Source organism: Lepidochelys olivacea (assembly GCF_965140295.1).
Source record: "Lepidochelys olivacea isolate rLepOli2 genome assembly, chromosome: 1".
Lineage (NCBI taxonomy): Eukaryota > Metazoa > Chordata > Testudines > Cheloniidae > Lepidochelys > Lepidochelys olivacea.
Window position 1 is genome coordinate 237,533,353 of NC_140411.1, and position 27,310 is coordinate 237,560,662.

Here is a 27,310-nt window from a genome sequence, read left to right on the forward strand (position 1 = left end):
TGGGCTGTGCAGACATACCCTTAAAGGACTTCCTAAAAGTAGGCAAACGTTACAAGGAAAACCACAGAATAGGCACTGGCCATTTAACTACATAAAATAACTAAAGCTCAACCAATGTCTCCATGTCTAAATTACAGTCCTACTGAGTAGACTAATTCTGACCCAGCAGTGGTTTATCTAACAACATGTAATCTTTCAAGTGCTGAGTGCAAGCATGACGACTGCATTCCAATAATTCAGAATTTGAACTAACAAGAATTACAAAGAAAGCTTTTCTGCTTTGAGACTTAGTTTACCTTGATTAACGTAAAAATGTGCTGCACATTTTTCAAATAAGTATAATCATTTTCACTTCTGGGTATTTATACCCAGAGCTGTGCCAGAAAAGCCCCCTTTCATCTGGACCAGGCAAGCTTGTGGCAGATGTCCAGTGCAGGTACTCCACAGGGAATGGATACATTGATCTCTCAAAATGGATTGGTAAAGAATTTTTAAAAGAGCAGAGAAAGGGGATTTGGGGTTCCTACAACTGGTATGGTGGGGAGCCAGCCTCCTTCTTTATAGCCTTCCCACACACAACCCTCATATGAGGGGGGTGGCTGGGTCCCAACAGTGGATTGGCTGGGACCAGCATGGATAAGGGGACAGTCCCCAAGTATGTGCCAAGGGTTATGGAATTGCACTGTACTAGTCTATCTGCCACATACTCCCAGATATTTAAGAATAAAGCTACAGCTTAATTAAACCACATCCAGTGCCTCCTGTACTCCTTCTGGCAAAGCCAGATAAACACACAATGTCAGCAGTTGGTTTTGACCTGGGAAGTGCAGCTAGTTCTACTAGTGTGCTGATTTTACACGTCAAGTTAACCAACAGCTCTTTGTACCCTTTCACCAATTAGAAGACAGGATTAGCTTTATTTTAAAGGTTCAATTGTAGTTGGAGGCAGGCGGCAGAAGGGGGGAGGAAGAGAACAGTTTATGTCAACAACTCTTAAACTTTTTTTTTTAAAAGATGCAAAGATTTTCCTGTTTCTAAAGTAAAACAAAAACAAACCTTTCTGGAGAAAACTCACCTCTGTAATAGAAGAGACACAGATCAGAAAGCACAAACCATCGTTTCTTCCACAGCTTCATACCAGTACTATCCTACATTAAATCAAAGTGTTCAAGTAAGCATTTGTCAGACGATCAACAATTAATGCCTCATACTGAAAACAGATCCCCTGGTTTGCAATGATTTTATGTCATCTATTGATTTTCTTGTTTAAGAGCATGTTTTATGCACATTTGATTTCTTAACACAGTCCTGACTTTAAATACCAAGCTGATTACCTAGAAAGCGTACAGATGATCTAATTTAAGATTAAATGAAATACAAGCCTATTATTTTAGGAACCTAGAGACTACAATTTACAGTAAATGGGAAGAAGGAAATAAACATGTATGCTTTTTTAGAGGAACTATGTGAGCCAATATTTTAAAAGCTATCCTTATCTTTTCTTGTCTTTCATATCAAGTGTGTGCCAAACTCCCCGCTCCACCAGTATTCATAAACCTAAAGCAAATTTCTCTACAACATAAAAAAAATTATTCCTAAACCAATTTCATTTGCTTTTATGTATCTAACCAATTTGCAATACATTTCTCAGAATGAAGGACTGCCACGACTACTGCAGTGTAAGTAAGATGAAGCTTTGCGGTGTGCACATCCTGGTAAAATAAGATTTAATAAATATGTTAATGTACTCCAAAAAGAAAGGTATTTGTGAATTTTAAAAGTATTCTCATAGTGAATGGGATTTAAAGTGATATTCAAGGATGGCACTATAGTAAAACCCTAAGCTTTATATACACTCAAAGAAGAAGAGAGTATGCTATAAAAAATTTAAAAAAAAAGAGTCATCAAATTTTTTGGCTGCTCTTTTCAAGCTTTGCTCCCTAGGTAAAAAACAAATATTACCCAGAGTGTAAAACCTACTTTTTCTGAATAATTTTATCTATACTTAGCAAACCCTCTGCCACTGAAAGTTTTCATAATTAGAATATTTGGCACTATGAAAACTTGCATCAGAGGATCTCAAAATGCTTTACAAAACATTAATGAATCAAGTCTCAACACTGTCTGTGGTATTCCTATTTCACAGATGGGGAAACAAGACTTGGTCAAATGACCTGCCCTACCAAGATCATACACTACATCAGCAGTGGAGCTGGGACTATAACACAGGGATCCTGACTCCCAGGACTGTGGTTTAGCCACGAGACCATTAACTTTAAAGACTTGAAATGCTTGTAAAAGCTTTTTTTTTTTTTAATCTAAAGCATTCTTTTAACCCATGACAGACCATTTAAGAGGTTGTTTAATTGAGCCATCCAACACAAGACATTCTCTTACTCAAGGACCTCAACTGATATCTACAGGGATCAAGAAGATTCCCCAAATCATGCCCATAACTGCACTACTACTCAAACATTATGGATTTTCTTTTTTGCTTTCCTTTGAATCATCAGGCCAAGATGCAGAAGAGTGGAGTTGATGATTAGGGTATGGCAAATCCTCCAGTAAAGTGAATACATTTGTATATGGTGTATTTGCACGCTATTTGTTTTCTTTTAGTTGAGTGTCATTACACAGCAATTGGACAGTGTTTTCCATCAATGAGAAAATTAAGAATTGGTTCTAGACTCAGATTTGGTAGAAAGAATATAGAATGATTTGAGAATGATGTTGTGTGTAATGAGCTTACACATCCTGAGACTCAAATTACTGTTCTGTATAATTAAATACAGTAGGAATGCTATTACTAGATAACTTGTCAGAGAATGAAAGCTGTATGTACTTTAACTGTAGCTCTCTGAAGGTTGCATCATACCCAGATAACACTCTTAGATCAGCTGACTTGTATCACCATCATTGCAAATACTTACACAGCACAGTAATTTATAGCATCCCCTTCCTATCTGAAGTCACCATTCAAACGTTAAGAGAATAAATGAGTCTTTAAGCCCACTCCAACTGAGTTTACCTTAAAATCTATCTGCTGTAGGCTTTTCATTAGTGAAACAAGACAGGAATTACATTCTAAAAGGGACTTGAACATTAGTATATAGCAATGAGGAGAATACAACTTTTACAAAAATAGCATAGCTCCGTACCTGAATTTACTACTTCTCCCATAGTAAGTCTTTTCTACACAATAGATCTCAGTTCTTGAATATTTCAGCATTACCATGATATACTAACCTGGCAAGACATTATATATCCCTTAAGAAATGAGTAATATGTAAAAGGAACTTCCCCCTCCTCCTGAGCCTTCCAATAAAGAAAGTATCAAATTGTTTTAGCAACGGAAGTGTATCTTCCTATAAAACAAATTGCAAAGACACAGCTCAGGATAAAAAGGAGAAATTACTCACCAGAACAATAACTTGAGTTATTCAAAAACTTTTACCTCTGTGGATGCTTCACTGTAAGATGTATGCATGTTTGTGTACTCTCAACTGGAGATTGTAAAAGGCCACAATCTCAGAGGTGTGCCTTGTGCTCCCACATAAGGTCATGTAAGGAGATGTGGACCCACCACCAATCCAATTCCTTCTTAACCACGAAGCCTGGGAAGACTCCACAGCATAAGAAAAGATGGACAGGAGGTGGGGCATCCATAGAGAACAAAAGATCTCGAAGAACTCAAGTTACTGTACAGGTAAGTAACTGGCTCTTCTAGTATATGTCTCTAAGGATGCTTCACTGTAGCAGATCCCCAATCAGTCTCTCGTCACTGATGTAGGTGCTGAGGAGGCAAATCAAAGACAGTTCAGAGGACTGCATCACTGAAGGTAATATCAGCTCTAGATGCAGGTATGATGGCGTAATGTTTGGCAAACGTGAACTGAGGACCAGGTTGCAGCCCTGAAGATTTCCAATATGGAGACATCCTTAAGGAGGACTACAGAAGTAGACTGAGCCCTAGTGGAGTCAGCTGTCACTCCGTGAGGGGGATGTACCTCAGCAGCTTAACAGAAGGTCAAGATACAACCCAAAACCACTTCAGTAGTTGAGTGGAAACTAGCTGTCCCTTCATCCTTTTGGCAAAGTATACAGAGTCTGGGAGAAGCCCTGAAGTCTTAGTTCTGCCAAGGTAGAAAGACAAGGCACTTCTGACATCTAATGTGCGGAGACTAACTTTCTCCCTCGGGGTATGGAACTTAGGATATAATAAATGGATCTCTTGGTTGATATGAGATTCCAACGATACTTCAGGGATGAAACAAAGATGGAGGCATAGCATGACCCTGTCATAGTAGGAAGTAGCATACTATGGTTCTGACATGAGTGCCCCAAGTTCTCCCAGCCATCACCTCAGCCAGAAGGATATCAAAAATGAAGCCTCGAGAGAGATGTGAGAAGGACCAGGCAGCCTTCGGTTCAAATGGGGAGTTGCTCACGACGTTGAGGACCAGATTAATGTTCCATGGAGAAGTGTGGTTTCGGACAAGAGGGAATAACTTGAATAAATCCTTAGGGAATGATTTGTGGTTTGAGAGGCAAAGAGTAAAACCCCTTCTATAGGTAAGTGGAAGGCCTTAACGGTGGCCAGGAGCACTAACTCAGCTCACTGAAAGACCTCATGTCTAAGTCCAGTAGGTCATTTGGATCCCTAGAGTGGAGCTTCTGAGGATTGCAGAGTGGTGAAAACACCAAGAATGGAAGCATTTCTATTTTGGCAGTAAGTCTTACAAGTAGCAGGTTTCCTGATAGACAGAAGGACTGACTGAACATTGGCTGAGCAGTGAATTCTGTGCCCGAGAACCATCTAGGAGCCAAGTTGTCAGTTCCAGAGACGAGAGGTTGGGATAGGTCAGGACACCTGAGGTTTATGACAGATCTTCCCTGAGGGTAAGGCGGAAAGGCACTGCCAGAAAACAACGTGCCACACTTGCCTCAGCCACAATGGTGCTACCATGATAGCCCTCGCCCACTCTTATCTCAGTCTGAGCAAAGTCTTGATGATTAGAGGAACAGGCAGGTAAGCATAGAGCAGGAAGTGGGGCCAAGATTCTAGTGAGGAATCTCCTGAGGAACTGTGGCAATATGCTCTTCTGGAGCAGAAGAGATGACATTTTACATTGCTTGAAGTTGTGAAGAAGTCTACCTTGAGGAGGCCTCAGATCTGGCAGGTGCTGTGGAAAATGGAGCCATTGAGCTTCCCGTGCATGGTCCTGATGGACGGTCCTTGCTCAGGAAGTCTGCAACTGTGTTCTGAAGACCTGGCTGGTAAATCATGGAGATTTCTGTGTGATGTAAAAAGCATCAGTCCCACAGCCTTAGCAATTCTGTGCTTAAGGACTGGGATCTTGCTCCCACTTATCAGTTTTTGTATTGTACAGCTACAAATTACCCTGTTGTCTCACATTACCCTTAGAGTGTGCCCCTCGGTATCACAGAGGAAGTGCTAACACACAGACAACCCTTAGTTTCAGGATGTTAATGTGAAGCACTCTCTCTTGTGAGTACCATCTGTCTTGTGCTGTCCACCTCACAGATATGCCACCCCCCCAACCCAGGAAAGAAGCGTCCATAATGAGCTGTTTCTAAAGTGGTGGATGTGAAAATGGAGTTCCCATAAAGACCTTTAGTGGGTCTTTCCACCACTTGAAAGAGTCTACTACTTACATAGGCATGGTGATTTGTTTGGAAAGACTGCCTGTTTAGGGTGTACGTAGTCCTTAGCCATGCCTGAAGACACCTGAAGTGCATGTATGCAGTGTAACAAACAAGGAGACCAAAACGTAGCCCAGCTGTTGCAGGCAGGTTCTTGCAGTTATTGGGGACCGTGCCGTAAAGATCAGTCCGGACATAGTGAAGAATCTGTCATTGGGCAGGTAAGCCCAAGCCGCTAGGGCAGGGGTGAGCAAACTTTTTGTCCTGAGGGCCACATCAGGGTGCAAAACTGTATGGAGGGCTGGATGGAGAAGGCTGTGCCTCCCTAACGGCCTGGCCCCAACCCCTATCCGACCCCTCCCATTTCCTGCCCGCTGACTGCCCCCCCTCAGAACCTCCACCCATCCAACCCCCCCGCTCCTTGTTCCCTGACTGCCCCCTCCTGAGACCTCCGCCCCTAACTGCCCCCCCGGGACCCCACCCCCTATCCAACCCACCCTGCGCCCAGTCCCCTGACCCACCCCAGAACCATTTGAGTTTGGCATGGACCTGATTAAGTCTATTGCTGAAATGGTGTTAGACATTTTTACATTGACACAGAGGCCCAGAGACTGATATTGGGTTAGGGTCTTGGTGGTTGCTAATTGAGCCTCTTGGGAGGAGTGGCCTCTGCAGAGCCAGTTGTCCAAATATGGGAAGGCTGTAACCTATTTATCATTGTGGGCTGCATATGTGGCCCACAATGTGTTACAAGGGCCATACCTTGAGAACCATAGAGCCCCCCCAACCCCTCCACAGTCCCCCTCCACAAAATGGGGCCAGGAGCAGCACCCTGTCCGCAGGGCCAGACCGTGCCATGTGGGACTGGGCAGCTAAAACCTGGTGGTGCTGCAGCACCCATACACCCCTAGCTCCCAATGCCCCCCACTGCCCAGAGTGCCTCCCTGGCCCACAAACCTGCCCAGAGACCCACTCTCCCATACCCTGCAGCACTCACCAGCTCCCTGCTGCCAGCAGCGCTCCAGCAGACTGCCAGATGCTGTCTCCCCTTCAGCCAGCCCCGCCCCCTCACAGACCAGAACAGCAATTTTTTTTTTTTTTTTTTTTTTTAAGCACACAGCTGGGCCTCTCTCTTTACAGGACCTGCCTTTAAACTCATGTGTACTGTATACCACAACGGGACATGAGTTTTTCTGAGACACTCAAAATAGCCTGCCTGTAACTATGGAAGACAGACCTATGGCAGGTCTGGCTGGGCTTGAACCCAGGGGTTTTAGGCATAAAACGGAGAAGTGCCATACACCACAATGGGGAAGGCAAGAAGTTGGGGGTGGGGAGCTTAGGAACCCTCTGAGTACAAGTTGTGCTACAACTAAGAAAATAATAACTAGGAAAAAGGAAAACTAACTACATAAACAAAAACAGCAAGGGAAGAAAGAAAAGGCAGGAAGTAGATGAAAGAAGCAGATACTGCAATTGTTCCATCTCAACCCACAGGTGACTGAGAAGGAACTAGAGTGGCAGCGAGTCCGCACCTCCTTATATGCCCTTGCCCAAGAGCACAAGGCATTGCTCTCACAGGTGCAGCCCTATAGATGCTGCTTTTTGCAACTTCCAGTCAAGAGCGCACAAATGTGCGCACATCCTATAGTGGACAAATATTCAAAGGAGTGAGTATTATAGACAGGAACGTGAGGGAAGTAAATTCAATTTCTGAAATGAGAGATTACAGCATAGACAGACTACATCTGGATGCACTATTCTTTGAATCACCTTGTTACGTTTTTACCTCTCATGGTAGTGAAATTCATCAAACACATAATGCATGATTTTCCTTTATTAATGGAGTTATCCAGGGCTCATTTTGACAATAGTCTCACTATATATTTGTTTCTCAGTTGATCCTAATGTACCCTAGAATAAAAATTCATCCCAGAATTTAATGCAAATTTTACTAATTTTCCCACCAATTATTTGATTAAATGTCGCTATCTGACTAGCTATATTCAGGATGTTTTAACTTCTCTTTTTGATACTACCTCAATGTGTGTTCCATTGGACATAAATAAGCTCTAGGAGACAGGACTGAGCCTGTGTGTACAGAAGGAATTAAGCAGAGGAGAGTGGAAGTGGTTAAACCCTTCGTACTTTGAGGCCCCATTGGAAGATATTTAATTATTTGATTCACACTGAATTATTTCACCACCTATCAGATCTCCTCCGAAGCAGAGTACCCAAATGCTGACAACCATTCACATGACTCTAGATTCTTTGGTACTGCCTTCTATATCAACACAAGACAATATTCATGAAAAGCCAGCTATAAGAACTCAAGATTCAGTAAGTAACTGAAGAAGCAGCTAGTAAATTAAAAATAGGACTGACAAATCTTGGCAAGAAAAACAACTACAAATTGATATATCAATGAAATTTTGAAGCCATAGTTAACTGGATTTATGTATAAATATACGCATACTAAAACATTAAAAAAGTTCATATCAGATGTTGAACATGCAATGGCAGTAATTGTGCACAACAATTTGTGGCAAGGCACCTCTTTTCTCTCCCCAGACTTAGTGTTTCCCCCTCTGGCGATGGCGGGCCTGGAGTAATCAGCCCCACTCTGGCAGGGTTTGCCTTCCCCCTTCTGTGCTCCCTTGGTCATATTTTCAGAGTAGGCCTGAGGGTCGGCCTCTGGGGTGATCCTCCACCAAACAAAAGGAAACAGTCAAACAAAAACCCAGGAAGGTGCCTTTCACTGCAACCTCTCACTGGGGCAAGGTGTTGTCCGGTTGGTTGCCCTGGGGTGTCAGTCCTTCCCCTAGCAGGCACTCAGGTTTGGCGGTTTCCCCTATGGGAAGGAGCATAGCCTCTCACATGGAACCGCCTATTTCTCTGCTGCCATTAGCCTGGCAGCAGCTTGTGTGTGTCTCCTCCTTTTCTCCCCCCAGAGGAGGGGTTTTTAAAGGCTTCAGGCAGCCCTTAATTGGATTCAGGTGTCCCTAATTGATCTGAGGTAACCCCTTCTCAGCTTGTAGGAAAAAAAGCTTTCAACATTCTAGGGCAAATATATCTGCCTTCCAGGACCCTCTTGCAGCCATCCGGACTGACACTGTCACAAATTATAGGCACGCCAATGTGCACAGAAGGCTTCAAAGCTCTCTGTATGAAAATCATATCCTACCTTTGAACACAATATGTATGTTTGCATTCCTATATACATCCCTCCTTTTCAAACAGAGCTTCCAGTATCTTGATAGATTAACAGAAACTAGAGTTAGAAAGTTAGAGTTATTAAGTCATCTAGTTTATCATCCTGCTGATGCAGATTTGCTCCTTACATAACATTTTTTAATAATTTGCACCGTTTGCATGTGTGTGTCTCAAATGATTAGGTGTCCTCTTCCTGGAGTGCGAATCCACAATGACTTGTGGCCCAAGTGTGAAGACCCTAGATGACAGTGAGACATCTGAAGGAAACATTTGCAAATTACAGGTTTCAGAGTAACAGCCGTGTTAGTCTGTATTTGCAAAAAGAAAAGGAGTACTTGTGGCACCTTAGAGACTAACCAATTTATTTGAGCATAAGCTTTCATGAGCTACAGCTCACTTCATCGGATGCATACTGTGGAAAGTGTAGAAGATCTTTTTATACACACAAAGCATGAAAAAATACCTCCCCCCACCCCACTCTCCTGCTGGTAATAGCTTACCTAAAGTGATCACTCTCCTTACAATGTGTATGATAATCAAGTTGGGCCATTTCCAGCACAAATCCAGGTTCTCACCCCCCCCACACACACACACAAACCCACTCTCCAGATTCTATGTGGACTCCTCCTGAAGGTCGAAACAGCAGACTGGACTTCTACATAGACTGCTTCCGCCAACGTGCACGGGCTGAAATCGTGGAAAGCTTGTTCATATTCCGACCTATTCATGACGACAACAGCACCTCCTTTGTCAGCCTTTTTGATTATGATGTCAGAGTTGTTTCTGAGGCTGTGGATGGCATTGTGTTCTGCACGGCAGAGGTTATGGGGCAAGCGATGCTGCTTTTCCATGATTTCAGCCCATGCACGTCGGGCCAGTCTGCTGTTTCGACCTTCAGAAGGAGTTAAAGACTCAGAAACTTTCAGAATAAGGTGGTAGTTACCAGACATGTTCAGTAGATGCTCTGGGCTGTATATAAAGTTTTCATTGTGGACAACCCATCTGGCAGGTTATATCCTAGTCGTGCTCTGAGAGCGGAGCCAGAGAGCAAAAGGGAGTAGGGATTTTAATAAAGGAGTTAAGAACAACCCTGTGGATTCAACAGTTGATGGATGCAGAAGCAAGAATTGGTTTGCTGTGAGGGCTAGGTCCCAATACCTCTACTTTGGATGCAAGTGAGTGCAACTTCAGCTTTACTGGCTAAGGAAGCCCTCCATTAGGATAATGTTTGATCCACCACAGTACGTTTTATGGACCTAGAGGGACAGGTCGGGGGAGTATGTGTTACATGTCGCAGCTACAGAGCCTGTAGCACATATATTTAGCTATCAGCTAACTGCTTTAAACTGGGATTCTGTTTCAGAAAGAGAATGGGGGCACTACTTAGTGAGGTGAGGATTTGTGAATTCTTGCCTGATTTAGCTGGGCTTATAGGGAGAAGACTGTGCTCTAAAGAGAGGAAATGGATATTTTATATGTGATCCCAATCCCTGTCACACTTTGGATACAGGGTACAGACTTCTGTTTCACCAGCAACTGAGAGGACCAGTCAGCTATTAACACAACAGCTGGAATGATACTAGCTGTGGAGATCCCCAGACTCTTTGTTTGCCTACTGGGTTCTGAAGTGTTTGACAGGACAGAGATGTTGACACTTCTCAAGCTCTTTCCAGCAGTTGACAAGAACATCAGAGGAACAATGGGGGGGAATAAACAAGGGGAAATAGTTTTACTTTGTGTAATGACCTATCCATTCCCAGTCTCTATTCAACCCTAAGTTAATTGTATCCAGTTTGTAAATTAATTCCAATTCAGCAGTCTCTCTAAAAGTTGAAATTCTTTAACAAAAAAACTTCAAAAACAGACTCCAATGAGAGACTGCTGAATTGGAATTAATTTGCAAACTGGATACAATTAACTTAGGCTTGAATAGAGACTGGGAATGGATGGGTCATTACACAAAGTAGAACTATTTCCCCAAGTTTATCCTCCCCCCACCGTTCCTCAGACGTTCTTTTCAACTGCTGGAAATGGCCCACCTTGATTATCACTACAAAAGGTTCTTCACCCCCTCCCCTGGTAATAGTTCACCTTAAGTGATCACTCTCTTGTTACAGTGTGTATGGTAACACCCATTGTTTCATGTTCTCTGTGTATATAAATCTCTCCACTGTATTTTCCACTGAATGCATCCAATGAAGTGAGCTGTCGCTCATGCTCAAATAAATAAAATAAAGCTTATGCTCAAATAAATTTGTTAGTCTCTAAGGTGCCACAAGTACTACTTTTCCTTTTGCGAATACAGACTAACACGACTGTCACTCAAACTTCTCAAGCTCTGAAGATTCAGATTTCAAGGCCAAAATGGACCGTTGTGATCATCTCATTCAACATCCTGTGTAACAAAGGCCATAGAACTTCCTTAAAATAATTCCTAGAGAACATCTTTAAGCCCTGGTCTAGACTACGAGTTTATGTCAAATGTAGCAGTGTTAGATCGATTTAACCCTGCACCCATCCATACGACGAAGCCATTTTTGTCGACTTAAAGGGCTCTTAAAATCGATTTCTGTACTTCTCCCCGATGAGGGGTTTAGCGCTGAAATCAACATCACTGGGTCGAATTTGGGGTAGTGTGGACGCAATTCGACAGTATTGGCCTCCGGGTGCTACCCCAGAGTGCTCCATTGTGACCGCTCTGGACAGCACTTTCAACTCAGATGCACTAGCCAGGTACACAGGAAAAGCACCGGGGAACTTTTGAACTTCATTTCCTGTTTGGCCAGCGTGGTGTGACCATGCAGAGCTCTATCAGCAGAGGTGACCATGCAGTCCCAGAATTGCAAAAGAGCTCCAGCATGGACCGAATGGGAGGTATTGGATCTGATCGCTGTATAGGGAGACGAATCCGTGCTATCAGAACTCCGTTCCAAAAGACGAAATGCCAAAATATTTGAAAAAATCTCCAAGGGCATGAAGGACAGAGGCTATAACAGGGACCCGCAGCAGTGCCACGTGAAAATTAAGGAGCTCAGGCAAGGCTACCAAAAAATCCAACAGGCAAACAGCCACTCTGGGTCAGAACCCCAGACATGCCACTTTTATGAGCTGCATGCAATTCTAGGTGCTGCTCCTACCACTACCCCACCCCTGTATGTGGACTCCTGCAAGGTGGGGGAGTCTCCCGCAACGGGGATGAGGATTTTGGGGACGAGGACGATGATGATGCGGAAGATGAAACCGTTCTGCCCGACAGCCAGGAACTGTTTCTCACCCTGGATCCAATACCCTCCCAACCCTCCCAAGGCAGGCTCCCGGACCTTGAAGGCGGAGAAGGCACCTCTGGTGAGTGTACCTTTGTAAATATAATACATGGTTTAAAAGCAAGCATGTTTAATGATTAATTTTCCCTGAAGACTTGGGATGCATTTGCAGTCAGTACAGCTACTGGAAAAGTCTGTAAACTTGTCTGGGGATGGAGCAGAAATCCTCCAGGGACATCTCAACGAAGCTCTCCTGGATGTACTCCCAAAGCCTTTGTAAAAGGTTTCTGGAGAGGGCAGCCTTATTCCGTCCTCCATGGTAGGACACTTTACCACGCCAGGCCAGTAGCACGTAGTCTGGAATCATTGCATAACAAAGCCTGGCAGCGTATGGTCCCGGTGTTTGCTGGCATTCAAGCAACATCCGTTCTTTATCTCTCTGTGTTATCCTCAGGAGAGTGATATAATTCATAGTCACTTGGTTGAAATAGGGGAATTTTATTCAGGGGACATTCAGGTGGCCATTCCTGCTGGGCTGTTTGCCTGTGGCTGAAAAGAAATCATCCCCACTTTTAGCCACGCTTGGAGGGAGGGGTGGGGGACGTTCACGCTGAGCTGTTCACGTTTGGCTGGCAAGGATCTTCCCTGATACTAGTCACGCGGTGGGAGGAGGAGTGAAGCGATCATCCCAGAGAATTTGGGGGGAGGACTTAGCTGGGTTTGTGCTGCACGTTAACCCGAAAACTGCAGCCCCTCCTTTTAAATGGCCAACCCAACAGGTGCATGGTATGGGAAAGGAAGGCACTGCTGTTTGAAACCATTCACCATGAAAGAGTCTACCCACTGTTCCCTAAAATGTGTCTTTTTAAATACTACTCTCCCGTTTTTTCCTCCCGCAGCTGCAAATGTTTCAACACTCCCCCTATCATCTCCATCCCAGAAGCTAGCGCAGATACGAAGGCGAAAAAAACGCACTCGCGATGAAATGTTCTCTGAGCTCATGTAGTCCTCTCGCACTGAAAGAGCTCAGCAGAATGCATGGAGGCAGACAATTGCAGAGTCCAGGAAAGCAAAAAATGAACGTGAGGAGAGGTGGCAGGTGCAAGATGATAGGTGGCAGCAGCGTGATGAGAGGAAGCAATGCTGAGGCTACTCGAAGAGCAAACTGATATGCTCTGGCATATGGTTGAGCTGCAGGAAAGGCAGAATGAGCAGAGACTGCTGCTTCAGCCGCTGGGTAACCACCCACCCTCCTCCCCAATTTCCATAGCCTCCTCACCCAGATGCCCAAGAATGCGGGGAGAGGGCCTCCGGGCAATCAAACCACTCCACCCCAGAGGACTGCCCAAGCAACAGAAGGCTGGCATTCAATAAGTTTTGAAGTGCAGTGTGACCTTGTCCTCCCCTCCTCCCCTACCCCTCCTGGGCTACCTTGGCAGTTATCCCCCTATTTGTGTGACGAATTCATAAAGAATGCATGAATTTGAAACAACAATGACTTTATTGCCTCTGCAAGTGGTGATCGAAGAGGGGAGGGTGGTTGGCTTACTGGGAAGTAGAGTGAACCAAGGGGGCGGGTTTTCATCAAGGAGAAAAACAGAACTCTCACACCATAGTCTGGCCAGTCATGAAATTGGTTTTCAAAGCTTCTCTGATGCGCAGCGCGCCATGCTGTGCATAACCAGCAGCCAGGCGATTTGCCTCAACCTCCCTGCCACTATATGTCTCCCCCTTACTCTCACAGATATTGTGGTGCTCACAGCAAGCAGTAATAACAATGGGAATATTGGTTTTGCTGATGTCTAACCAAGTAAACTGCGCCAGCGCGCTTTTAAACGTCCAAATGCACACTCTACAACCGTTCTGCACTTGCTCAGCCTATAGTTGAACAGCTCCTTACTACTGTCCAGGGTGCCTGTGCATGGCTTCATGAGTCATGGCATTAAGGGGTAGGCTGGGTCCCCAAGGATAACTATAGGCATCTCCAATGGTCTGGAAAGTATGTCCCTTCCTGCAGCTGTTCAAATGGACCAGAGTTCCTGAAGATGTGAGCATCATGTACCTTTCCCGGCCATCCCACGTTGATGTTGGTGAAACGTCCCTTGTGATCCACCAGAGCTTGCAGCACCGCTGAAAAGTACCCCTTTCGGTTTATGTACTGGTGCTTGTACTGCCTTGGTGCTCCAGTCCCAAAATAGGGATATACTTTCCGTCTATCGCCCACCACAGTTAGGGAACCCCATTGCAGCAAAGCCATCCACTATGACCTGCACATTTCCCAGAATCACTCCCCTTGACAGCAGCAGCTCAGTGATTGCGTTGGCTACTTGGATCACAACAGCCTCCACAATAGATTTGCCCACTCCAAATTGATTCCCGACTGACCGGTGGCTGTCTGGAGTTGCAAGCTTCCAGAGGGCTATTGCCATTTGCTTGTGAACTGTGAGGGCTGCTCTCATCTTGGTATTCGTGCGCTTCAGGGCAGGGGAAAGCACGTCACAAAGATCCATGAAAGTGCCCTTACGCTTGTGAAAGTTTCGCAGCCACTGGGAATCATCCCAGACCTGTAACACTATGCGGTCCCACCAGTCTGTGCTTGTTTCCCAGGTCCAGAATCGGCGTTCCACTCCATGAGCCTGCCCCATTGCCACCAGGATGTCCAAATTACCGGGGCCCGTACTTTGAGAGAAGTCTGTGTCTATGTCCTCATCAATCTCATCACCGTGCTGCCGTTGGCTCCTCGCCTGGTTTTGCAGGTTCTGGTTCTGAACATACTGCAGGATAATGCACGAGGTGTTTACACTGCTCATAACTGCCATGGTGATCTGAGCGGGCTCCATGCTTGCTGTGGTATGGAGTCTGCAGCGAGCAGAGTTGCACCGGAAGCAGTGGATGACTATGGTTAGCAGGCCTACTGCACTGTCTGCTGCCAGCAGCACCAGGACACAACAGTGGCGGTGTTGGTGAGCTGAACTGAGCGGGCTGCACACTTGCCATGGTATGGAATCTGTAGGAGAGCAGGAAAGCAGAGTTGCAGCAGAAGCAATGGCTGATGACCTGCGAGGTGGATTCAGGAGAGCAGAGTTGCAGCGCAAGTGGGAGCCCATGACAGCCAACATAGAGAAATTTGCTATTGAGACAAGAGCAGGAGAGCAGAGTTGCAGTGGAAGCGGTGGTTCGATGATGACTGTTAGCAGTCCTACTGCACCGTCTGCTGAAAGTAGTATGGCATCCGCATGGAAAAAAGCGTGAAATGATTGTCTGCCATTGCTTTCACGGAGGGAGGGAAGACTGACGACATGTACCCAAAACCACCCACGACAATATTTTTTCCCCATCAGGCATTGGGAGCTTAACCCAGAATTCCAATGGACGGTGGAGACTGCGGAAACTGTGGGATAGCTACCCACAGTTTAACGATCTGAAAGTCGATGCTAGCCACGGTACTGTGGATGCACTCCGCCAACTTAATGCACTTAGTGGACACACAAACAATCGACTGTATAAAATCGCTTCCTAAAGAAACAGACTTCTATAAATTCGACCTAATTTCGTAGCATAGACATATCCTTAGAAAAAACATCCAATCTTGATTTAAAATTTATCAGAATACCCCATGGGTAAATTGTTCAAATGGTTAATTACTCTCACTATTAAAATTTTTTACATCTTACAGGTGACACACACTACATACTATGGTCGCACTAGAAAGATGAGAAATCATCTTTGAGAGAAAATCAGAGGGGAATGTGTTTTGATGTGTGCAATGAAGTTAGAAAATGTTATATTCAACCTTATATTTGAATGTTTGTAACAAACAAAAGGGGAAATCTATAAGGAACACCAGTAGATTTATTGTCTAACAACATTTGTTTTGACGTTATTCATAGTATTTACAATATTTTAGACTATTTACAGTGTGCTGTGTCCATTAAATGTTTAACTAACAAAACATATGTTGTACTCTGAAATTGACTGGGAACTGTTAACATCCACTTATCAGGGTTTTACATACAAGAGCCCTGAGGTTTAATTCTGTGTAATGATTTTTGAGAAGTCATAGAGAGACAGAACTGTGGTCTGCCTGAAGCTAAGCTGAGGTGCAGGAAGAAGGGGAGTGTAATATTGCTTGAGCTCTACTGCCCCCCGTTATACTAGCTAGAGAAATAAATCATGTGTGTTAATGGGTTAAAGTGCAGCAGAAAAAGATGTTTTTCTCTGCCATCCTTCCTAATTGAAACTGGAATTTGAAAATCCAAATGGCTTTTTTTCCTTCTTACCCACCACTAACAGTAAGAATTCTGCTGGCCAAATTATGCTGCTGCTAACTGTACAAAACTGTGGTCTTTATGGATTTAAATTAGGATAACTGATCATCTCATTTATTAGAATCCATTAAACAACTCTGTTCTTGGTGCAAAGTAGTAGTATTTTCTTACATATCATTTTTTTTCTTAGTATAGAATGTATTTGTTGGTTTGAACATTTTGTATGGGGGTTAGGCTATTAATTCCACCACAATGTTTTTTTCAGTACAATTTCTTTTTCCCGAACGAATATGTTAACTGGACATAACTTTAGAAGTGAAATTACTCCAGAAATTCGAAAGCAGCTTCTTTTCAAGCCATAAAGTAACCAAAGAGGAAAGCCCACATAACCCAACCTTATGGTCCTTTAGCCGGCAAAGGCTGGATAAAAGCATGGGCAGAGAGAAGAATCTAAATATGGAGGAGGAAACCCACTGCCACCCCAAGTGAAGATCAGCCAGTGCTTAATGTAGTTAAATGATCAATGTTTTTAATTCTCTACCTAAAAAAGACAGAGGAAAAACTATTTCAGGTCATCTGTTTGCAACACAGTCAACTGGACTATGCTTGGCAATTGTGGGTCCAATACATACATAACCCCCCCAACCCCCATGCCTATTTTCACCTAAAAACACCAGTTTGTTTTCCAGTAGCACCCACGACATGCTAGAAAAAGAGGTGTTCTTGCCCTAAGATCCAATAGTGCTGAACTGCTGATTGCAAGAAAGTACAACCAGTTAGGAGATTTTCAAAAGCAAAAATGGCAAAAAGCCATTGACTTTCAGTGGGATTTGGGTGCCTAATTGCTATTTATACTTTTAAAAATCTTCCCCTTAATGTACATTAGTGACTAAAAAAATCACAGTTCAAACACACACACTCCCAGTATATATACATTACCAATGTTCAAGCCAAAAAAATATCCCCCAATAGCCATCCCAGAATAATAAATAGCAAAACATTTGGCCACTCACTCTTGTCCCATTTTCCCACCAGTTATGATTTATTAACTTAGTCTTCCATTCCCAATATGTATTTGCCAGACACCTATCCCCCAAATCCTTCAGATATAACAGGTCCCTGAATTTACAACATTGTACCTTTCTCTTCTTATGCTTCCCAAAGAAATACAACAAGTAAACCACTATTCTGTACTTCCTGGCTGCCTTTATTCATTTTTCATTGTGTATTTTATTTAGTAGGTGATATGAGTTAATGAAAGGCAACACACATGCACCAGAAGATATTGTCATCTTCGCTCCAATGTTTCTAGCATTAGGTTTCACAAACTATTGTCCTGCATACAATAACAAACAAGGAAAATATATGAATACCTGCTTGTAAAGCCACCCCCGTCTGATGACTGGTGCGTTAGGATTCCTCTTTATTGAGTTTGATCTCTTTCCAAAATTATGAACCTTCTTTGAAGACCGTGACGTCTAAATGGAATGAACATGTTAGAAAATGCACCATCAGTGTCTATTAAGTCTAGGAAATTGTCACACATTTCTTTCTTCAGATTTTTGTTCTCTATCCATGTTTCCCCTTGAGAATTGCAGGATATTATTTTGTTCCTTTTTAGACAAATAAGTATGGTAATTGCCATGCTGTTTCTGCTGGTTCCAGAATTTCTCTAAATTTTTTGCAGTGAGAAAGAGAAATCCCAGAGCATAACAGGATCAAAACATTTTAAATAGAGATTTAATAGAATTTTTTAAAAACAAAAATACAGCTGACTTTATTCTAAGACAGGGCTTGAAGAGCACTTACAAGACAATACAAGAACTAGCAAGAGAACTAAAACTATGATAGATGGCAAAGCAACACCTTGGTGAGAAAAGCCCAGCTTTCTTCTGTTCCCAGCAAAACCCCAATAACTGGGATAGAGGTCAGATTGCTACAAGGGTGCAATCTCTGGCTTCTGATTGAACCTTTCATATCCTCCTCTGGTGAAATAGCTTTTATTCTATCTCTTCTCCCCTCACAATCTTTCCATTCATTTTCTCTTGGCTGCTACAAAAGGGAGAAGATCTTCACTACTCTACATGTTGCTCCAACAGATGTTTTGGTTCTCCTTCCCTTGTCACTCCAGCATCCATTTCTCATGATGCTTATAGCTTTTTTTCAAGCTGTTACAGAATGAAATTAAAGTGATTCTTGACAGTTTAGAAGAGCAGTTGTGAAACTAACCAGAGTCCTATCTTTTTCCACTCCTCTTCTGCCTCATAAAGCAATAAGTAGCAGCAGAGGCACTGGAGGGTTCACTGTGTCTTGAATACTGCTCTGCATTGGTTTACATTTAGTTTTTATTTGGAAAGTTACTGTTGCAAACAAAGGATAGAATCCTATTTTTTATATTAAAAGCTTAAATTCCACAGAAATTAATGGCTTAGAGGCTGGCGTATTGACAAGGAAAAGGGCAGGGGACTAGGAAACAAGAATCCTAGGTTCTGTTCCTAGCTCTGCTACAGATTTACTGCTTTACTTTGGACAAGTCATGTAACTTCTGGACCTCAGTTTAATCTAACACTGATGAGATAAAATTCCCCTTTAAGGTAGTGAAGTAAGGCCTTAACTGGTGTTTGTTAAGCTACTCAGATGAAAGGTCCTTATAAATGTGAAAAATACTATTATTGCTTCTCGTATCTACAAACTTGTATTCCAAAAATTATTGCCTGGATATGGGGTTGCTTTGTGGAGGCGCTTTCTAAATTTGGATTTACACTTAGCTGTGGTCTATAAAGCCTCTAAATTAGAGAAACAATTCCATAAGTTATGAGGGAACGACAAATCTGAAAAGTGTACAAAGACATGATACAGCCAACACAAATGCTGAACATGGACAATTATGGCTTTGCCCTCAAACAAACAACTGGCTATCTTAGTAACCCATGCGTAGGACAGCTCTTTGATTGCATAAATTAAGCAGTGGGAGCATGGTCACCATTTAGCTGTTATAGAACAACAGAGCATAGAGGTGTACCTCAGATTAAGAGCCAACACAATAATAGATAAAATTTCATTGGGAATTGATTTTCAGAAGAACAAAGACTTTAGTGTGCCCACTGTGTAACTGTTGAATTTCGACTCTGCCTGTAACAGAGTATTTTCCATATATATAGCAGACAATATTAAGACACCAGCACCAGAGGAGATGAGGGAGAAAAAGAAAAAAGGATTTTTAATTTTAATACAAAATTCAAAAGGAAGACTATATTATATATTTTTCTGAAATTCTGGTTTGTATTCTCTTGAAAGCATGCTAATAATGTATTTCTCTACTAAGTTTGCAAAGCATAGATTATTAATAAAAGTACATTCTGACACTACAAAATTTTTAAACAGCCTTGTTGAAATGAACAGGATATTTAGATTAGATTTCAAAGGGATTTTTCATAATATAGTAGCACATGTAACACTGCATAATCTATTTTACCTTAATAATAATACGCAGCTTTTGTGAACAATATTATCCTGTGAACAACAGCATAAGGTCTTACAATAAAAAAAGGTTTACAGTCCCAAATCTTAAGTCAACACTTTATTAAAGCTCACAAGATGAAAAGCAAGGGTGAAGAGGCTGTTTTAAATTCATTTGGAAGTAAGCCAGCTGAACAAAATTTGGTTTAGAAAAAAAGCTAAAGCAATTTCAAATACACACACAATTCAAAACAAAAGTCAAAACTGCTCTAAAACTCAACATTTTGGTTTGGGAAACTCAGTCCACATTCAGGAGAAGTCAGCATATGTTGCTCGGAAGATTTATTTTATAAGAAGCAGAGGAAAGAATGCGGAAAAAAAAGACTATTTAGACAGAATAAATTGAAGATCAGCTCTGACAACTATTCATTAAGATTCCAAAACTTGGAAGTTGTTGTGATAAATTTAATTCAAATTATGTTTAAGTTTTAATTTTTTTTTAAAATAGATTTTCATAATTTCATTATTTTTCATAATTGTTTTCACAGACATTTCCCTATGTCCCACTAAAGAGCTGATTACTAAAAATGGGTGCAATTTTTCACCAAAATAAGTTATTTTTGGCTAAAAATGCAGTTTTGGTCAACCTAAACTTTGAAAATTTGACACGCTTACCAAATAGTTTGTCCAAAAAATTCAAAAGGGAACCTAGCTGTCATTCACAAGACAGCCACAAAGTATCTCAACCAGTGGGTAATAAGGGTGATCTCAATCCCTCCTTTTTGAAACTGTTCCATTCTGTATAAAATACTTGATTAATCCCCGGTGAGCAAGAGTGAGAACGACACTACAGACCGGGGCTGGGAGGGTGGCGTGAGAAGTTAGGGCATTCACCTTGGAGCCAAATCCCTGTTCCAATTACTATTTATACACAGCGGAACAGTCAACAGGAGAGAGGGAGCACTGAAGGAATAGGGCACCCTATAGTCCAATGAATAGGGCATCTCCTGCAATGTGGGAGACCAGTTAAAATCCCTGCCCCACATCAGACAAATAGGGAAATTAAACCTGCATCTCCCATATCATAAGTAAATGCCCTAACTGCGAGTCTAAAGGCTGCAAATGAGGAAGCAATTCAATTATCACCAGCAACCATTTTGTGAATCTAGCCCTTTATTTCCTTTCCTTTTAAAGAAGGATGACTGGAAATGGAAAAAAAAATGTTTTTGTTTGACCAGAAACAAAATGTGTCCACTTGTTTGAAATCTTTTTATTTAAAAAAAAAAAAGAAAAAGAAAGAAAAGAAAAAAGTTTTTGGTTTCTGGTTGAAATTTTTTTTCCCCAACCAAAAAAACCCCAGCTATTTATCCAGCACTACTAATTACTCATCAAAACCCTTCAACATTTTCTACCATGCAATATACAAACAAAATGGTCTTTGCATGTTCTAAGAACCAGTGGTGCAATACTCATGCCCACGCTACCATTTCCTATGAAAGGTTGTAAGCTCCCCAAGCCCACAAATCCCTTTTTGTTTGGAAAATGCTTAATGCATCCAGGTGGTGCTGTCAAAAAACAAATAATAATTTCAAGTCCTCTAGCAGATTCAGGTAATTTAAATGCCCATCTCTTCGGTTTGGTAACCAAGTACATGCACACTTTCACACAAAGCTCATGGAGCTCAGAAGTGAACCTTTACAGGCTCATACATTTTACCAACTGCAAATATTTACCTAGGTTAACAGGGCACTGCTTGAGTTTTCTAATATTAGTTAATAAACAGAACACTAGAGACTTGTACAATTATTTTATCTTATACTGTATAATGAGAATCAGCTCTCACACAATGAGTTCTAGAGATCTCAAGACTATGTATTTTAAAACCTTAGAATAGTATCAATATTATAGTCAAGCCAGAGCTTAGTGAAGAAAAGTGTGTGTGGGGTGGACAGGGGAGGAGGGAGCAGAGCTGACCTGAGCACCTTGGCTATTTCTGTTCCCTGCTCCCTTCCTGTGTGAATGGTCAGGTCTGCTCCTGGGGAGAGAGAGTTCTGCCTGCCTAATGCAGCAGCCCTGATTGGCTCTTCCCCAGAAGAGCAGCTAGTGGAGAAAAAAAGATGCAAATCAGAGGGGATTTCCCCCCTGCACACACACCCTCATTCACAAGTAGGATTAAAATGTGTGCCTCTAAGCAAGCCAGCTCCAGCTGTAGATATTTCCTGGGTCTGCAATCCTTTTTGACCCAACATGCTTTAAACACTGTGTGAAGCTTCTGTATTACTTAAATATCACAACAAAACTATGCTGTCACCTTGTAGATTAGTTTATCTAAAGAACATAGTAAAAGAAATGTCAGTAATGAATTGGAAGCTTTCCCTTGTAATGTGTGTGGGTTATGATGAGGTGAATCTAAGCAATCAATTTCCGCCAAATTTAATTTTTTGTTTAAAAATAAGTTTCTAACCCTTATGGTTGATAACTTTCCAATTATGAACCAATGCAGTGTTGCCTTCTTAATTCTGTAGGCAACTCCAGCATCAATGCTGCTTCAATCTTCCAAGTACTGGCAGGGAAATAGAGAAGACTGGGCAGTGCCGCTATTATTCAGAAGTTTGTGGGCAACAATGAACCTAACAAGGACCATGTCAGTTTCCCAACCCAATGTCTGCTAATGCTTGGGAAAGCTATGAAGCACTGCTGAGGTAGACATTGGAGCCACAGAGATCACCATGAGACCTGTACAATTTTGCCTATGCACGTACATACCATGTTATTAAACAATATTCCCTGTATGTGCTATAGGGATTTGATCATATTATTCACAAAGGCCTTTATAAAGATTTTAATACCATCTGCAGAATAAATGGAGGATACCAACTTTGAAAGAGAGACTGGAAGAAGGGTAGAATAATGGAAAAACTCTCCCACCACTCCACCTTTTAGCAGCCATGAGGCTATAGAGGGAGAGTGCCAGGCTCTATTCACACCATCTTCAGTACGTTTTGGTCTAGGATGGGAAGGAAGTAAAAGAGCACCGTTTCCTTTCCAGAAACCAGGAAGTTGGACAGGTGGCTTTGAATTTAGAACACACTTGAGGCTGACTGGAAAGATGGCATGAACTACCCTGGCATGAATCTCCACTTTCTCCTTTGTCAGCATTTTATTTTATTTTTGGGTGGAGAGAGGATGGGAACAAGAGAAGGAGGCCTGAGTGTTTAATCAAGCCCCTTGCTGCTTGGTCTCACTCACCTCACCTCATCTTTTGTATCAGCCTCTGAATAGTGGCTTTAGACTCTAGTCAGCCTTTTTTTGAACAAAACTGCAAACAGAATTTTCTACAAATATTGTTATGTTAATTCTGGATTGGTTTATATTAATAAAAAGAGCAGCACTATACTCCCAAGAGCCTTGAAACATTCCTTCATCTCAACTGTGCTCTTCCCACCCAATATGAAATTCATGATCTCCCCAACTAATTAGATAAACCCATTAGCAATTTTTATTAGTCATCCCTGAAAATGGTTGAGTTTACAAACAACTTTAATAAATTGCCACCAATATTTTTGCTTTTCTTAGAAGTAACCAAATGTAGCTTTTTCTTTCTCTCTTTCCCTAGTTTATGGAGAACCTAAATAACTACTCTCCCAACTATTTTCTTTCTCGTGCATTATAATACTATTTTTAAGACAGACCGTGAAAGACTAGTGTTGGTAAGGCAGCCCTGGCACCTCAAGTCCTCTATTCATAGATAGAGGTGGACATCAAAACTGATAGCACAAATCTCCTCATGGCTGGGCTAAAGTTCCTCAATACTATCACTGAAGGGCCACTTCTAAGCACAAGGGAATAACAGTCTTAAATGCATTCAACCCATGGGCCCTCTGAAACTGCCCAAAGGCTGATTAGTGTCAACTATGGTTTCTATGTTGCAGACGCTTGTCTTCGGAGACTGGACTATTAAAAATGGTACAATCATGGAAACAAGTTTATTTTTGATAACTATGTTTAAAGTAACTTGAATACCATTCACATGAACATCTTAAGTAGTTAATTTAGTAATTGAAAAAAGAATAATGAGAATAGCTTTTAGTATAAAAACAAAAGCCTGATTTCTCTAAAAAGTATCTCAATAAATCCCATTCAATAAAAATGTCAAAGCCTCAAACTTAACAATTCAGACGCTCATCTCCATTTCTTTCCAGTACATTGTTAACCAAATACAGTAAGTAGTTTATTTTAATTTTGTCTGTAAAAGCCCTAAACTAAATTTTCTGACTGCCTCCCAAATGGAAGTGAATATATTTCCCCTTCCCTTCATCCACATTTCACCCCACATAACTAACTCTAACACAGCTCTGTTGTAATAATTTTGCATCAGCATCACTGATGTCGTCAGCACGGTTCTGAGAAAAAGATTTTATTGTGCTTTTTTGATGGCTGTCCCTGTAGGGGCTTAGCAACTATTGTAAGGTCATGCTTAACAATAGCTTTTTTTTTTTTTAATCAACACTGCTACTATTTTCTCAGCAACACTGTTAGATTAATGCATTTTCTAGAATCTGGAAGTCTTTCCTCAGTAGATAATGGTTTTAATGTAGGTCAAGCTTTTGCCTGACCTATTTGACTGTGTCCATTTAAACAAAAGCTGCTTTAACAGCAGTCTCCAACATGCTCAAAATGTTTTATTTTATGGGCAACCGTAAAATGTTTATTTTTTCACAGAGAAAATAAACAGGGTTTCAATCCAAACTTGCTGAAATTAAAGAAATTGCTCAATTAACACTAACACTTCAAAGTACATATGTTGCAAATCTGATTCATTTGCAGGAAAACCACTTTGCTGGGTACAGTCTTTCAGTGCCTAATTCAACAGTTTTGTTTGCAACTGAGAATGTAAAAATACTCAAGAAGAAATGTTAACTGTCGACTACAAGACAGATGGCACTGCTAATCTCATCACTAACCAAGATATCATCTGGCTAACTTTTTCTGAAGATTATAAATCTATCCTGGCAAAACCCAATGAAAATTTTCAGTTTTGTAGTAAGTGAACTCTCCTTCTACAAAGTGGCCTCAAATTGAAGCCTTTTGCTTCATAATATCTCTGAAAGGCACAGAAGTATTACCTCCCAGTTACAGATGGGGAAACTGAGGCAAAAAGTAGTTAAGTTGATTTACCCAAGATCCCACAAATAAGGCAAGGCCGGGAACAGAATTCAAGCTTCCTCACTTCCAGTCCTGTGCTTTAACCACAAGACCAGACTTCAAAACAAAAAACAGATTGATTATGATTTCATGGGCTACTGAGCAATTTTCCTATGTAATTGCACTGAAATTCTAGTACTGGTGGTTGCTAGTTAAAATGTAACCTTTGCCATATGTAAATGTTGGTCTGTTCCCATAACCGCTTTCAAGGGCTGCAACCAATCCCTTGCAAATTGCTATAATTCCATACTCCTGCCATGAGGATGTTAGGTCAAATCTTTCAAAACACAATGCAATTGTTCACATGCACCCTTACCTATATGCCCACTCAAACACACATTTGCTCATATACAAAACAAGATAGACGTCTAATACCAAAGACTATTTCAGAACGTGAAAGTCATAAGAGCCAAGAACCTGTGACACAAATTACAGCTTTAGTGATAAGTTATTTCAGCCACCTCAGCTTCCAAATAAAAACATTCAGGTTATCAAGTGCGCGGAGATATACATATGCTTTGTTTCTTTTTTAAAATGGAAAATTAATTACAAAGTTTCTCTTTAATTACAGTACTTTGTTCGCTATCTTATAGAATAATTGAATAATTTTACATTAATAAATAAATGTTGGATACAGTGACTTACTCTGCCCAGAGGGCTCACTGGATGCACAGCATAATCTGATGTCAAATTATAGTTGGAAGCGTCACTTATTGTGCTTACTGTTCGTTCTTTCTTTTCTTCAGATGCCATAGTTGCAGCTGTCCTGAAAACAGAATATTCAATAACACTAGAACCTGCTGTGTGTGCAGACTGATATTAAAAAGTGTCCCTAAGATATTCTCTAATAGTGGCTATGTCCTACTTTTCCAATTTTGAAGCAAGCTATTCAGATTTCATGAGAAAATTATATGCACCAAGTATTAAAAAGGACATTAAATTGTATAGCAAAGACAAACTTAATTCTACTATAGGAAATTCTTAAAGTTGTTTTAAACTAATTCAAATTCATGGTTTACCACATAGCACAGGTAGTAAGAGAATGCTGTACACCAATATCATGTTAGTGAAAATCTGAGGCTCCTTAAGTATTACTGAAGTTCAGTCTGGTAATTTGATTAGATACACAAGGCTCAACCACTTCACAACCAGAGATCAGGAATTACTACTGTAAATAAATTCTTGATTCCCCTAAACATTCAGGAAGGTCTAAGGAAATCATGTAATTCATGATTTATTCTGCAAGAGTAACGAAACAGTAGTCAACAAATCTATCATCTACCTGCTTAGCGAAGTTCGACAGGGCAATGGAACAACAATATTAAATGGAAAAAAGGAGTACTAGCTGCTACAGGAGATATGGACTGCCAACATATTCCAGAGCAATTCAAACGGACCATCAAAAATGTACCTTCTGGTAGCCTACTGGACAATTCTGCTAAAAATCTATTAGTTTACTCTGCATGCAAATTGGGTAGGGTAGCTGAAGTGAACAGTGAAATAATGGCCCCAACACTTCATTAAAACATAGAAAGCCCCATTTGGGTTAGTTTTTTTCTTTTTAATTGTTTTACTGTGCTTCTTTGGTCTTGCATTAGCAGAGTGCAGAAGAATTAGATTATAAAAGAAATCAATTTCTACATTGATTGGAGCTCACTGTGAAATTTATGAATTAAGAATGCATGTATTTTATATTGTGCAAAGCATATTTCACTTACTGTTCATTCACAACAAAAATACAGTTATCCTGTGATGGCTGTCCTGTTACTGGATGCTTGCAGGTCACTTTCCGTTCATTATGACTGTGGAGAAGAGAGATAGGTATTTATAAAGTTTTGTATTTTGTAGTTTTCTGTAAAATTCTTTTAAAGATCTAGTGTAAGGTCCAAATACAAGGAAAATAACTGGACGGTTCCACAAAGAGTTCATTGTGACATCAGGAACTTAACTCCTGGCAACTGCAGATGTAAAACATTTATGTGGCTTTGAATATTGTGCCCTAACCCACACTACAGTTGAAACCATGCCACCAGTTTATATTTAAAATAGATGCTAATATTGCTTCATTCACAGTATGATTGAAACCCTTATGGTAAATATTTTCTAACAATTTAGAGAGGAAAATAAAATATTTGAGCTTTTAAGACTGCTCTAGGGATTAAAAAAAAATGATTTGTAATCTGGCGTTTGGCATTTTTCATTTAAAACTTCCAAGTAAAATGCCATGATATTATAAAC

At 41.3% G+C, this 27,310-nt stretch overlaps 1 protein-coding gene across 13 annotated transcripts in view; it reads right to left on the minus strand.

Annotated features, from left to right (window-relative positions):
* PLEKHA5 (pleckstrin homology domain containing A5) overlaps window positions 1–27,310 on the minus strand; it is a 275,009-nt gene that overhangs the window by 92,728 nt on the left and 154,971 nt on the right. For all 13 annotated transcript variants that reach the window (XM_084635411.1, XM_084635405.1, XM_084635414.1 and 10 more), the window contains exons 4-7: window positions 26,791–26,874; window positions 25,718–25,838; window positions 17,782–17,886; window positions 1,076–1,148 (exon numbers count right to left, since the gene is read on the minus strand). In XM_084635411.1, coding sequence (XP_084491537.1) covers window positions 1,076–1,148; window positions 17,782–17,886; window positions 25,718–25,838; window positions 26,791–26,874 — 383 coding nt within the window. The remainder of the gene's footprint in view (window positions 1–1,075; window positions 1,149–17,781; window positions 17,887–25,717; window positions 25,839–26,790; window positions 26,875–27,310) is intronic.